Source organism: Heptranchias perlo, chromosome 19 (assembly GCF_035084215.1).
Source record: "Heptranchias perlo isolate sHepPer1 chromosome 19, sHepPer1.hap1, whole genome shotgun sequence".
Lineage (NCBI taxonomy): Eukaryota > Metazoa > Chordata > Chondrichthyes > Hexanchiformes > Hexanchidae > Heptranchias > Heptranchias perlo.
This window is the reverse complement of record NC_090343.1, coordinates 8,990,158-9,005,285: the sequence shown is the minus strand read 5'-3', so window position 1 is coordinate 9,005,285 and position 15,128 is coordinate 8,990,158. Positions and strand designations below refer to the sequence as shown.

At 48.6% G+C, this 15,128-nt stretch overlaps 1 protein-coding gene across 1 annotated transcript in view; it reads right to left on the bottom strand.

Moving 5' to 3' along the window:
* Positions 1–15,128, bottom strand: part of LOC137335134 (protein CBFA2T1-like) — a 107,210-nt gene that overhangs the window by 9,945 nt on the left and 82,137 nt on the right. Inside the window, exons 6-9 of the mRNA XM_068000260.1 lie at positions 8,237–8,463; positions 6,962–7,050; positions 5,889–6,081; positions 2,288–2,356 (exon numbers count right to left, since the gene is read on the bottom strand). Coding sequence (XP_067856361.1) covers positions 2,288–2,356; positions 5,889–6,081; positions 6,962–7,050; positions 8,237–8,463 — 578 coding nt within the window. The remainder of the gene's footprint in view (positions 1–2,287; positions 2,357–5,888; positions 6,082–6,961; positions 7,051–8,236; positions 8,464–15,128) is intronic.

Below are 15,128 nucleotides of genomic sequence, written 5' to 3'. Positions count from 1 at the left end.
CCTGAAGATTGGAGGGTAGCAAATGTTGTGCCTTTGTTTAAGAAGGGCGGCAGGGAAAAGCCTGGGAACTACAGACCGGTGAGCCTGACATCTGTAGTGGGTAAGTTGCTAGAGGGTATTCTGAGAGACAGGATCTACAGGCATTTGGAGAGGCAGGGACTGATTAGGAACAGTCAGCATGGTTTTGTGAGTGGAAAATCATGTCTCACGAATTTGATTGAGTTTTTTGAAGGGGTAACTAAGAAGATAGATGAGGGCTGTGCAGTAGACGTGGTCTACATGGACTTTAGCAAAGCCTTTGTCAAGGTACCGCATGGTAGGTTGTTACATAAGGTTAAATCTCACGGGATCCAAGGTGAGGTAGCCAATTGGATACAAAATTGGATTGATGACAGAAGACAGAAGGTGGTTGTAGAGGGTTGTTTTTCAAACTGGAGGCCTGTGACCAGCGGTGTGCCTCAGGGATCGGTGCTGGGTCCGCTGTTATTTGTTATTTATATTAATGATTTGGATGAGAATTTAGGAGGCATGGTTAGTAAGTTTGCAGATGACACCAAGATTGGTGGCATTGTGGACAGTGAAGAAGGTTATCTAGGATTGCAACGGGATCTTGATAAATTGGGCCAGTGGGCCGATGAATGGCAGATGGAGTTTAATTTAGATAAATGTGAGGTGATGCATTTTGGTAGATCGAATCGGGCCAGGACCTACTCCGTTAATGGTAGGGCGTTGGGGGGAGTTATAGAACAAAGAGATCTAGGAGTACAGGTTCATAGCTCCTTGAAAGTGGAGTCACAGGTGGATAGGGTGGTGAAGAAGGCATTCAGCATGCTTGGTTTCATTGGTCAGAACACTGAATACAGGAGTTGGGATGTCTTGTTGAAGTTGTACAAGACATTAGTAAGGCCACACTTGGAATACTGTGTACAGTTCTGGTCACCCTATTATAGAAAGGATATTATTAAACTAGAAAGAGTGCAGAAAAGATTTACTAGGATGCTACCAGGACTTGATGGTTTGACTTATAGGGAGAGGTTGGATAGACTGAGACTTTTTTCCCTGGAGAGTAGGAGGTTCAGGGGTGATCTTATAGAAGTCTATAAAATAATGAGGGGCATAGATAAGGTAGATGGTCAAAATCTTTTCCCAAAGGTAGGGGAGTCTATAACGAGGGGACATAGATTTAAGGTGAGAGGGGAGAGATACAAAAGGGTCCAGAGGGGCAATTTTTTCACTCAGAGGGTGGTGAGTGTCTGGAACGAGCTGCCAGAGGCAGTAGTAGAGGCGGGTACAATTTTGTCTTTTAAAAAGCATTTGGACAGTTACATGGGTAAGATGGGTATAGAGGGATATGGGCCAAGTGCAGGCAATTGGGACTAGCTTAGTGGTATAAACTGGGCGACATGGACATGTTGGGCCGAAGGGCCTGTTTCCATGTTGTAAACTTCTATGATTCTATGATTCTATGAAGAATGTTGCCCACTTTTCTCTGCAATTAATAACTCACCAGCAAAATCTTTTGAAAGTTGCGTGTTGCTGTGTTTTCGTTGCTGGGTCACGAATTAGAAAGAAAAACAGGCACTCTCCTGTATTTTGTCAAAAGGGAAATTACAGCAGAGGAGCGAAGAAAAGGAAAGGAAACTGAAATAAGAACAGGACTGAATGAGTGAATGAATAATAAGTGACTTGATAGATCAACAAATAAAATTACGGTCACGTGAATATTTTTCAAGGAATTTTCTTCTCAGGCCGTACTGTCTAGTGTGGGGAACAGGACCTCAGCGGCACTGATAAATTCCCCCACGTTCCTTTCAAACAAATTGACAGGAATAGACACGGCTGCGATACCTTCTGTCGTTGAATGGCCCACCAAATCCAATATCCAGGCGCACACATGAGAAATGCAAGTGAGAGGTACAGGTGGGTTTCTGTCCCTGGACGAACGGTCGCCCGGTATAACTCTCTGGGGGAAAGAGACCTGGGTACGGGAAGCAAGATGCTTCCAATCAGAGGCATGGAAAGCAGTCACAAGGCACGACCCGATCGCCATTTTGATGGAGAAATTTGGGAGGACCACCGCAGACGCAATTGGTCCTGATATATCTTACAGGGTCGACCAAACAACAAGGCGTCCAGAGATTCTTTGAGTGTGAAATTCTAATTATTTGTGTTAAAATTTCTTTCTGCAGATTGTCATTCCCTCCTTTTGACCTTTGTTTCCCCAGGGTGCATTGGATGTCTTGGCCCAAACCACGAGCTTCATTAAATTGGCTCTCGTATGGCTTACCTGCCTTTTTCCAGATTTCATCTGGGACGTACCCAGCCGAGGGTCTGTGACTGATCTCCCGATGAAGCTCTGCGGAAACACAATTCAACTTAAAAGTAAGTTCATTAGCCCGTTTCCCCTCAGAGACCCAACCCCTCACTGCCACTCAACCCTTGAGGGTACTCAATAATAGGAACCCTATACTAAACCACCCTTTCCTGTCAGCTGGCGGAACAGGCTCGAAGGGCTGAATGGCCTCCTCCTGTTCCTATGTCCCGTATTTCTCCTTGAGAATTGTGCCGTACTCCTTGCATAGAGGGCCTCAGGGGCGAGCAACTGTCTTGGTGAGGGGGGGAGGGGGCCTGGGCACCCCCTAAAGGTGGGAGGTGCCAGATGTTCTAGCCGCAGGAGGCAAGCGGGCGCTGGAAATGCACCTGTAGTGGCATGGGTGTTCCCCATGCAGTTTAGGTGCCCCCCCCCCGCCTCCCCCCACCGCCTGCTGAACCCTGAAAACTCAGCGCCAGAGAACACGACACCATCGTAACCCCCAAAATCGCAGCCCGCGAATCTTCGGGCCGTCAGTATTTAATAAAAGTGTTAGCGCCAGGATGAGATCAGGTGGTGCAATGCCCATTCCACGCCAATCTTTGTTATCGAGAGAACAACCCCCCCACCCCACCCCAAGGAAATGCAGGTTGGCATCAGTCCGTCCATTCAATCTCCAAGGCCACTTACCTCCACAATATATGTCTACAACCCTTCCCTCAGCCACTCTGCCAATGAAGCCCTTATCCATGCACTTGTCACCTTCAAACCGCCAATTATTCCAGTGCTCTCCTTGCTGGCTTTCCAGCCTCTATGAAATCCGAAATGCAGCTACCCGTATCCAGTCCTGCACCAAGTCCCACTTACCCATCACGCCCGTCTCCGCTGCCCTCCCATACAACTACTTTAAAATCCATGTCCTCATCTTCAAATCCCTCCATGGCCGTACTCCTCCCTCTGCAGCCTCGTCCAGCCCCTTTCGCACCATTCATTCCGACTATGGTCTTCTGTGCATCTTCCCTTCTCTTTGCCCCAACACTGGTGGGTGAGGCTACAGTTGCCTTCGATTTATTCTCTGCAACTCCTTCCCTAAACTCCTCCAAATTCTCAGTCCTCCTTTAAAAATCTTCTCAAAACTCATTTTTTGACTCAGTCTGCAGTCACCTCTCCTAACCTCTCTCCCATTGCTCAGCATTCATTCCCTCTTGTTATTTCTCTGGGAAGCGCCTGAAGGTGTTTTGTACTTTAGAGGCGCCAAATAAATGCAAGCTGTTGTAAAGTGAAAGGCAGGTTAATTTTTCGAGTGTAACCCTTCGTCTGAAAACTGAAAGATAAGCAAGTATTTCAGTAGGGTCGAGGACCAAAAACAGAAATGGGAGAAACAAGAGACTCCGATCACAATGCTCCCGAAACCTCTCTACCTCTCTCCCATCCTTTAAGGCACTCCTTAAAATCTAGCTCTTTGACCAAGCTTTTGGTCAGCTGTCCTAATGTCTGCTTATATGGCTCACTATCAGATTTTGTTTAGTAATGTCTTGGGACGTTTTACTACGTTAAAGGAGCTGTATGAATGCAAGTTGTTAAATGAACTAAAAACAGCTTCGCAGGAAGCTATCAGATGATAGAAAAGATCAGTGAGGCAATGGAAAGACATTAAAACATAGAAAAACATCCCAAGGCACTTCACAGTGATATATGGAAAAGTGGACACCAAAGGAGATATTAGGAATGGTGACCAAAAGCTTGGTCAAAGAGGTGAATTTTAATGAGGATCTAAAAGGAGGAGAGGGAGGTAAAGGGGCTTAGGGAGGGAATTCCAGATTGTGGGTCTTGTGTGGCTGAAAGTACAGCTACCAATGGCGGGGTAAAGGGCGGAGCGGGGGGTAGCGATGGACGAGGCAGGAATCAGAAGGCGGCAGGGTTTTGGGAGGGGTTGTAGGGTTGGTTGAGATTACAAAGCTAGGGAGAGACAGGATCATGGAGGGTATTACACATCAGAGTGATAATTTTAATTTTGAAGTGTTGAGGAGGTTTTGAGGACAATAAAAGTAGTATATATGGTATAGGCAGCAGAATTTAAAACCCAGGTAGCACTCTCGCCTCTGAGTCAGAAGATAAAGGGTTCAAGTCCCACTCCAGAGATGTGAGCACATAATCTCGGTTGAAACTTCAGTGCAGTACCGAGGGAGTGCTGCACTGTTGGAGGTGCCATCTTTCGGATGAGACGTTAAACCAAGGCCCTGTCTGCCCTCTCAGGTGGACGTAAAAGATCCCATGGCGCTATGTCGAAGAAGAGCAGGGGAATTCTCCCCGGTGTCCTGGCCAATATTTATCCCTCAACCAACATCATGAGAAAACAGATTATCTGGTCATTATCACATTGCTGTTTGTGGGACCTTGCTGTGCGCAAGTTGGCTTACGCTGTTCCTACATTACAACAGTGAAGCGCTTTGGGACGTCCTGAGGTCGTGAAAGGAGTCATATAAATGCAAGTCTTTCTTTAGTTCAGAGGAGGTGTGGTCTGCTGATGAAAGTGTTGTCAAGCTGCTTACACGAGGAGCAAGGTGTTGGAAGAGGCCCGAACTGAAACAAAGCTGAAACTTCCTCCCAGTGGTTCAGCTGGTAAAGGCAATGAGTAACTGAACCATGCAGTCAACAAAGTCCCAGATAGTGGTTGGTGTGTCAATGCAACAATCGGCCTTAGAGCATCTGGTGGGAGGGGGAAGATTTATCAGCCAGCGTTCCTACTCCTGATTGCTGGAAATATGTGCGTGTGGAAGTTAGGCGAGGACAGGATCATGGTGTGATGGCCCCTGCAGTTGAATAGCCGGTTGACATGCGTTGCCCAGGCTTGTAAGTGAAGAATGGCCGTTTGGATGAGGTATCAGGGGATGGCTGTCACATCCTTGGAACATTGCCCTGGCAGGAGAGAGTGCCTTCAGGAGAGGAGCGGACAAAGGTGGATGGGGGAGAGGAGGAGAAGAGACCATGGGACAGCAGGTGTGGGAGCTGGAATTACTAAGTGGTGGGAGAGCAAAGGCAGCTGTACGCTGCACCTGACTGTTCTACATCTTACCTGGGAGGGAATGGCTGACAACATACGGATGCTCGCAATAAAAGAGGGTTCTGTATTCCAGCATTAAGATCCCACAGCTTGATGAGTACAAAAAGAATTTACAAAAATATTTGAAGAGGCTTAAGAGGAAAATGATGCGGCAGGTAAACGTAAAACCCTTAGTCCTTGTCTTGGGGTATGTGCAGTTGCAGATACAGAACCTCACACCGCGTCAATCCACGTCCCACTGGGCACACCCTGGGGGCCATTTTGACTGTGCTCGATAGTGAATCGCCAGCCCTTTTTACATCTCTCCCCATTTTTATTTCCGTTGATTCACTATTGCCCATTTTATACTATCGCACACAGTCAAAATTCCCTCCCCCCCCCCCAACTTAGTTTATAGATAGCTCCCCCTCTCTCTCTCTCTCTCTCTCTCTAACACTGGGGGGATTATGCAGCAATTCAGATAAATGCACTTCCCACTGAGAACCAACGCGGTGAACACTCTGCCGCGCTCACCAGATTGAGTGGTGTCCGTGTTCCCGGGGCTGAGTTGTCGGAGGTGAGTGCTGCCTCCCTTCCGCACGTCCTCGGAGTCGTTGTAACGCCTCATCCAGTAGTTCAGCTCTTCCCGGTCAGCCTCTTGGCAACGGCAGAGGACTGCCAGTGAGCGGCGAGTCTTCTCCACCATGTCCATGATGCAGTTCAGGAGCTGGAAGCGAAGAGAATTTTTTTTTTGTTTGTTTCGACGTTACCTAGCTCCGACAGTTGCATTATTTGGGAACGACAAGATTACAGGGAGACTCCATAAAGTCCAACTCACGTCAACTTTCCCCCCCCCAACAACCTGCTATCACAAGACAACAGTTATGGGGACAAGACCCAGGCTGACAGCCAACGGAGAGAAGGAGCGGGAAGAAGTAGGGAGGTTGATCTTTACGACCCCCGAATGCACATGTTCATTGGAGCAACTTGTAGCCACAAGCGGATCCATGAAATGGTGGGATACCGACAAGTGGAATCCCAATCTCCTACCTTCCTGCCTCAGGATTGTGATCTCGTGAGTGTCTGCACTGTACTGGTGAATCCCTGCATTTTTGCTTACTGGATAGTGAGGAAAGCCAGTAAAGGCTATGGAGGCAGGGCTATCCCAGGATTCACAGCTTCAGGGAAAGCCCTCTATTAAAGCTACACGTTCTCTAGATTTAATAGAAGCCTTTCGCTATGGCAATGAATGTAGAGTTTTAAAAAAAAGATGTGAAAAAAAAGAGAGAGGGATAGAAAAAAATAGCAAGAATATGTGAAAACCATTGAGGACCATCTAGAATATTCTGGAACCCTCTTCCATCAGTTAAATGTACCCCAAACCAAACAGCCAAACTCCCAGCCCCTGAAATTCCACGGTGGGGAGGGGGGTCTCGTTCGGTTTCCCATTGTAATTCCAGTTACCTCCCCCTGGGTGATGCCTGGACACTGTGACACAGCCCTGTGCTGTGACGGAGCAAATCAGGATAGGAAGATGTGAAAAGGATTTTTTGAGGAGAAAAGTAAAGAGAGAAGGAGAAGGAGGAGGAGGAGGAGCCAGGACCTACATGATCCAAATGTTTCCATTCTTCAGCCCACTCCCGGTCAGTCAGTCGATGGTCGATCATCTCTTCCTGATAAACTCCACGAGATCCTCCTACAAGAAAAAAAAAGGAAGGAAAGAAAAGTTAAAAGGACTGGAAGTTGCGTTTTGTTAAAATGTCTTTTGTCTTGTGCACGAAGAGCATGTCAACCCTTTGAAGACTTTGAGTGCAGCTTTGGAAAGAGATACTCGATGTGTATGGGAGGCCTGTGAGGTTAAAGCTGGCAACCAAATCCAAAAAAAGGAACCAGCAACACAGGCCACTGCACCAACACCAGTGTTTTGTCTGCAATCATAGTCGACACATGTCTTGGGAACTGTTTAAAGTTCATTTCACTGGGACAGGATAAAAGGATGGAAGTAGATTAGAACAGACCCCCCCTCCTCTACATTCCTAACTTGAATTTTACCAGTAAAATCCACCTTCTCCAAAGTTCACTTACCAAGTGTTGTGCGTCTATGAATAAAAAGATGAAACAACTCCTGAAGGTGGTCACTCATGCTGCAGCTCTCTGGTACTTTATCCAGAAAACAATCCTTTAGGTGTGAGCCCGGACAGTGAGTGATGGCCGGCTGTTTGATTGTGGGGGAGGGGGGAGGGGACATTGTAGCTGAGCTGATCCTGTTCTCATCCAGTATCCCCACATGGTCACTCTTCACCGGACATCAATCGGGAGTGGAACACCTGGCTGATTTTTCTTTTCTCGCTCTCTTCAAAACCAAGGGCACTGAGGTCAACTGGAGCGCCTTAACCTGTCAGCTGTGGCTCAGTAAACCGAGGACCCGTCTGCCCTCTCAGGTGGATGTAAAAGATCCCACGGCACTGTTTTAAAGAAGAGCAGGGGAGTTCTCCCCGGTGTCCTGGCCAAAGTTTATCCCTCAACCAACATCACTAAAAAAACAGATTATCTGGTCATTATCGCATTGCTGTTTGTGGGACCTTGCTGTGCGCAAATTGACTGCCGCATTTCCTACATTACAACAGTGACTACACTTCAAAAGTACTTAATTGGCTGTAAAGCGTTGTGGGACGTCCTGAGGTCGTGAAAGGCGCTATATAAATGCAAATTCTTTCTACCTTAGTGACCCACAAAGCCAGCTGTGGCTCTTTCTCCATCTGGAGAAACCATGCCATCCCTGCCCTCTACAAAGACTCATCCCTCGCTAAAAACAGATCATCACCATAGATCCCACCAAGATGGCTGCGGCTAACTTTCACCCGACGCCCGGAACTGCTCACCATGATGCCTGTGTCGGTCTCTGTATTCAGGAAGTCTCTGTGGGTCCCTGTACAGGTGATTCATGGCTACGTCATCCAGGCTGTAGTGCTGCAGAGGAGGAGGGGTTGGATGCAGTTGCCCGTTTGGTGGGTGAGGTAAGCCAATGTTTGGGCTGTGTCGCTGAGCCGGGCTGATGGTGCACACCCGTTTTGCTGGAGGGTCGCGGTCAAAACCATTCTCTTTATTCCTGAGGGGAGGGGGAGTAACATCATAGTAAATCAAAGCTTTCAGGGGAATAATGCCTGGCTTACAACAATGACTTGTACTTATACAGTGCCGTTAACGCAGTAAAACATTCCAAGGCGCTTCACAGGAGCAATTATCAAACAAAATTTGACACCGAGCCACATAAGGAGGTGACCAAAAGCTTGGTCAAAGAGGTAGGTTTTAAGAAGGAGAGAGAGATAGACAGACAGAGAGGTTTAGGGGGGGAATTCCAGAGCTGAGCAGCTTAAGGCACGGCCACCAATGGTGGAACGATTAAAATCAGGGATGCGCAAGAGGCCAGAATTGGATTTATGTACACAAGATAGATATTGGCCAGGACACCGGGAGGAACTCCCCTGCTGTTCTTCGAGATAGTACCATGGGATCTTTTACGTCCACCTGAGAGGGCAGACGGGTCCTCAGTTTAACGTGTCATCTGAAAGACAGTGTGACACTCCCTCAGTACTGCACTGAAGTGTCATTGTAGTCTTTGTGTTCAATTCTCTGGAGTGGGACTTGAACCCACAACCGTCTGGCACAGAGGCCTGAGTGCAACAAATGAGCCACGGCTGACACCTAAACATACTTCTATTTCTATAGTTAAGTGTCAGCTTTGGCTCAGTGGGTAGCACTCTCACTCTGAGTCAGCAGGTTGCGAGTTCAAGCCCCACTCCAGAGATTTCAGCACATATTCAAGACTGACACTTCCGTGCAGTACCGAGGGAGTGCTGCACTGTTGGAGGTGCCAACTTTTGGATGAGACATTAAACTGTAAAAGTTCCCATGGCACTATTCAAAGAAGAGCAGGCGAGTTCTCCCTAATGTCTTGGCCAATGTTTATCCCTCAACCAACATAGTTAAAAACAGATTATCTGGTCATTTATCTTATTGCTGTTTGTGGGAGCTTGCTGTGTGCAATTTGTCTGCCATGTTACCCTACATTACAACGGTGACTACACTTCAAAAGTACTTCACTGATTGTAAAGCACTTTGAGATGTCAATGAGGTTGTGAAAGGCACTGTATAAATGCAAGTTCTTTCTTTCTTTTATCCATGAGGAATAATAACAAACAGTTCAATTAACTGCCGCATTATTTAGTTTATTTCCTTTTAGATTACGCATTTAATAAAGATGGAAAAGGGACAGAAGGCACAGTTGTTTAACAGTTGCCTGATACAAATGCATTGAGTTGCTTGAAATAATTCTCTTTGCCAATCTGTGATTCTAGAATTGAAAATGGCATTTTCTGGGGCTCAGGGTGAGGGTGCAAGGGCAGCTCTGGTTGGTCCCTTCTCACAAGTGGAGCTCTCCAACCGGCTACTTCCAATGTTTGTAGGCAGCCTGGCCGTCTAGCTAGGGTTGCCAACTCTGGTTGGCCATATTCCTGGAGGTTTCATCACATGACCGCCTGCCTCCAACCACCCCGCCCCCACACTCCCGCCATCGATCGCCCAACACGACCAACGGGCACCCCGCCTTCCCACGGCCAACTGGGAAACAAACAGACTCTTTGGGCTCGATTTTCCAATGAAGTAGCGGTTGCGTTGGCTCAGGGCGGGGGGGGGGGGGGGGGGGGGGGCTCCGAAAATCGGGGAAATCCCTAGCGGGTTCGGAACCCGGCTCCAACCCGCAGACTTCCGGGTTCCCCACTGACGCGTCTGGGTGCGCGCGCGCCTCACGAATGCGGAAGTCCCACCGGCAATTAAATCCAGTGGGATGACAGTTAATACAGTTATTTAGATACTTGAAGTACTTGAAGTATTTAATTTAGTGCACATTGAGGAAGGCGTCTGATTTTCAAACATCCTCAGCGTGTTTCCTGTGCTGTGGGAAACATTCCATGTTCTACCAGATGTGTTTCAGCCAGCAGCCAGTTGGACATTCAAATGCTTGTTTGACAGATGGGGATAGAAGGTGAATTATTGCAGCAGGGCACTCAGTTCTTTCAGACAAACTTTTGGCTGGGAGATCTTTGTGTTTTCAATGAAAATTCTTAGTTTCCACTCACAATTCTTCTGTTCACACATATTTACCAACTTTTTGGACCCCCTCAAACTGATCCATCAGGATGGGAGGGGGGCGGTGCCATGGCTGCATTCACCACTACATCCGAGGAAGAGCAACATCACCAACCTCCTACACCACCTCCCTGCACAAAACAGTCCTGCAACTACACATACACCCCACTGTGAAGTGACCCAATGGGTGGCATCAAGTGTCGCCGTTCATGGTGAACCTCATTAAAGGGCCCTATCACAAAAGCCAGTCAAGAATGGGCAAGATGTGGCAGGAGGGTGAGAATGATAACATTTAATGTGACTTTAACAAAAACCAAATATAAATGAAAACATGACAGTCTGTCAGACACCCTTGTGCATCCCCTTCATGCTCACAAAACCTTAGCCTTTCTCTTCCTATTACTTCTACATGGTGCATCCCCCATGGCTGCAGCAGAGGTAGTGACAGGTTGCTCATGTTCATGCCCTGACTGCTTAGATGCTTTCGGCCTACGCCCTCTGGGTTTTGGAGCCCGTGAGGGCCCCTCCAAAGACTGCTCCACCTGCACCTGTGCAGGAGACGACTCGACCACCTGGAGAGGAGGCAGCATTGCGGGTACTGGTTGAACGGGGGGGCAACGGGTGAGACGTGGGAGCGCTTTGAGTGGCGTCCCAGCTTCCATGTCCCCTTTCGCCAACATCCCTCTCCTGGACCAGGCCCACATCACTCCTATCACCCTGCTGGAGAACAGATGGGAGGACATGTATGAAGCCTTGAAAGCCCAGTTGTAAAGTATCTGGCGGCCTGTTTAAGGCGGCAGAATGTTGCTCACCCCGAGTCCGAATGACCGTTGTTAGGGCCTGAATGGACTCATTTGTGAGCCATGCTTGAAGCTCAACGGAGGCTAGCCTTCTCTCCATCGCAGACATTCCCGCACTTACCTGAGACACTGTCTCAGACACTTGCTCACGGCCCTGTGACAGTATCTCAGAGATTCCCTCGTGTACCTGTGCCACCATTCCACTCGTACAGGACTCCTCCATCCTCTGCGCTATTGTGGAGAGTGCACGTGGCACCAGTTCCAGTACCTCGCAAATGTGCTGCTGTCCCTCGATCATTCTCCTTTTGAAAGATGGCCCCTGGGGTTCAGCATCTGCGTCCAGCTGAGCAGAGCCTGGATGGAGGGCTCCCACCAATGCGGACTCTCCACCTCTGCCCCTGCCACCAGTGTCTGCTCGTGCTCACTTGTGTGGTGACTCACCAGGTGCCAACCCAACTAACTCACCACTAGGACCCACCGAGGTGTGAGTATCTGCGCTGGTGGATGGCTCGCTATGATGTGACGGTGCACCCTCAGAGACCAGCAGGTCCTCTGAGGAATTGCCCTCTGCCATCAATGCGGTCACTGAAGGGCCTGTAAGAGAAGAGAAGGCAATATTAAGCATCATCACAGATTTGTCATGTTGCGATGAGCATACTGAGGTGTTGAAGATGCCAAGCATTGTTAACATCAATTCATATTGTGTGTGATAAATGTTAAAGTTGTGTCACCAGATATTTGTGGGGTGCCAGTCTCGCCATCCCCAATGGACAGGCACCCGAGGGTGCGGCTGATCTCCAGCGCCTCCTGCTTAGTGTCTGTGAGGACCACTATTTGTTGTGGCCCCCCCTCCAGTCCTCGCCCTCTCGGGTGCATTTTATGCTCTCTCCTAGAAGGGGAGAAAGAACGTGTGAGTGAGTGATGAAGTAACCATCCGATGAATGCATTGCTTTGGGTGAGGCTGACCGTGAAAGAGGTGCATCAGAGGGCGAGTATGAGACAGAGACATCACATTGGATGAGGATTGGGGTGAGTGGTAGCGGTGGGGTGACTAGTGGGGAGTCACCTCCTGACTCCCCAAAGCCTTTCCACCATCTACAAGGCACAAGTCAGGAGTGTGATGGAATACTCTCCGCTTGCCTGGATGAGTGCAGCTCCAACAACGCTCAAGAAGCTCGACACCATCCAGGACAAAGCAGCCCGCTTGATTGGCACCCTATCCACCACACTAAACATTCACTCCCTTCACTCCCTGCACAGTGGCTGCAGTGTGTACCATCCACAGGATGCACTGCAGCAACTCGCCAAGGCTTCTTCGACAGCACCTCCCAAACCCACGACCTCTACCACCTAGAAGGACAAGGGCAGCAGGCACATGGGAACAACACCACCTGCACGTTCCCCTCCAAGTCACACACCTTCCCGACTTGGAAATATATCGCCGTTCCTTCATCATCGCTGGGTCAAAATCCTGGAACTCCCTCCCTAACAGCACTATGGGAAAACCTTCACCACATGGACTGCAGTGGTTCAAGAAGGTGGCTCACCACTACCTTCTCAAGGGCAATTAGGGATGGATAATAAATGCCGGCCTGGCCAGCGACGCCCACGTCCCACGAACGAATACAAAAAAGAGCTGAGGAAGTGCAGGTAAGTTGAGGATGAGCCTTAAGTTGGAGTGAGGAGTGTAGTCTTGGCAGTGCAGAATGAGTATGAGTTGAGGGAGGGGGGGCAGTGATGTGGAACACAGAATGTAGGAGAATCAATAAGCATACTCACTTTTGCTGACCTAGCTAGGTCATTGAAACGCTTCCTGCACTGGATCCAAGTGCGGGAGAGGTTGCTGCTGCTGGTGACCTCGTCTGCCACCTCGAGCCAGGCCTTCCTCCCATCTGCGGGGTAAAAGGCTTCCCTCCTTCTCCTCACCCCGCCCAGTAGCTGCTGCAGTGAGTCATCGCTGAACCTTGGAGCAACCTTGCCCCTGTGCTGCTCCATTGTGATTTCTGGGTCTTTGCGCCAGCAAAAGCCTTTGGTGTAATGTCCCCTTAAATGGAGCTCCTCCAGCCGATAGCCTGTGAGGCGGGTGCGCAGTCCACCCACTGCGCAGCTTTCGGACAGCAAACCTGGAGGCCACGGTAAGTGGCACCAATTCACTTGCGATCGCGTGCGAAATGGACATATTTTATTGGTCGGGTTACCCACGCCCCCATTCACCCCCACCCCCCCACGGCTGCCATCCCACCTCCATTCTAAAATCGGGGCCTTTGTAACCCGATTGGATGATTCTTGACTCTCAGTCAAACCTTTCCACACCAACTCCCCCCCCCCCCACCTCCAATATTTTTATAACTAATAAGTAAAAGGGTTCAAAGAACATTAAAAAATATTTTTCTTAATGCCCCGATGATTTTTCTCCAGGGTGTTGCTCGCAGCAGTGTCCAGGAGATTAATCTTAATTCCTGGAGACTCCAGGGTAATCCTGGAGGGTTGGCAACCCTACGTCTATCTAAAGTAAATGGGGAAATCTAACCTTCAACCTCGGCCTACCAACTAGTATTCTGTTGCATTTATAATTACAGAACTCAACTAGAGCCACAGTTCACCTCCGACCTCTGACTACGATCTATGATTCTGAAATCAAAAGACCACTTAAGACCCCCAGGTCCAATTTTCAGGAATCCACATACTAGATTCAAGGAGAAGTAGGGAGGACACTATCGCAGCGACGATGGGCTTGCTCACTGAGGCCTTTAACCTATTCTGTAAGTCTGATACGATATTTGGTCCTCATACCCTAAACATACATCAGTACTGCTCCAGCATTTATTGTTTTGATAAAGACAGTCTGTCCAATTTTGGTTAGCTTGTACTTTTTCTAGCATTTCTGTTCATACTCCAAGTCATCTCATTGGAATGTCAATCTCTCCCCCCCTCCCCCCCCCCCCCCCCCCCCACTTTCTTGGCACATGGCTAAAACTGCTTGGATTAGATCCAATCCCATTTAATTCTCTCACCACTTGAAGCAGAGTGGCAGGAAGTATAAAAATGTATCATGTGAGATCTTACTGTAGTGACTCCGCAAGATGGATTTTACAGACTTGGCAAGTCTTAAAGCGTACGATGCAACATTTCATTTCTTTCAAGAATGATCCATTTACATTTTTAAAACATGTTCTGGAACCTTCCTATTAAGTGATTATTCATGTCTATGAGAAAGAGATGGCCTGTGATTACAGGCGTGATGAAACATTTACAGTGCAAACGTGGGCCTCCCGCAGATGGCTCTCTCGTTGAATGCGCTGCCCACTGCGATACGGAGCCCTACGGATCAGGAAGCTCAGGGGCTCGATCCCCTGGTCTGCCCTGAGTTTGCTCACCTCAGACAGACGGGACAGCAGAGAAGGTGTTAAAAGTGACCTCAGCATACCTGGGCCAGGAAGGGATAGAAAAAAAACCCCATCCTGAATGCTATCCAGCGGCCAGTGTCGGAAAGTGTGCGGACAGTCATACGCTCGGTCACTAAGCCAGCTGACACTCACTGTCCAGGCTCACACGTGAAAAATGGCCACTTGGGTGGGTCATTAGAAGGGAGCTGTGGAACGATGCCCCAGCATAAATCAGCAACTTCGGGAGTGGAAACACTCAGATTGGGACAGCCTGCATAACACACCAGTGAGCACATTTTCATAGAATCTTACAGCACAGAAGGAGGCCATTCGGCCCATCGTGCCTGTGCCGACTCTTTGAAAGAACTATCCGATTTTTCCCACTCCCCTGCTCTTTCCCCATAACCCTGCAAATTTTGCCTTTTCAAGTATTTATCCAA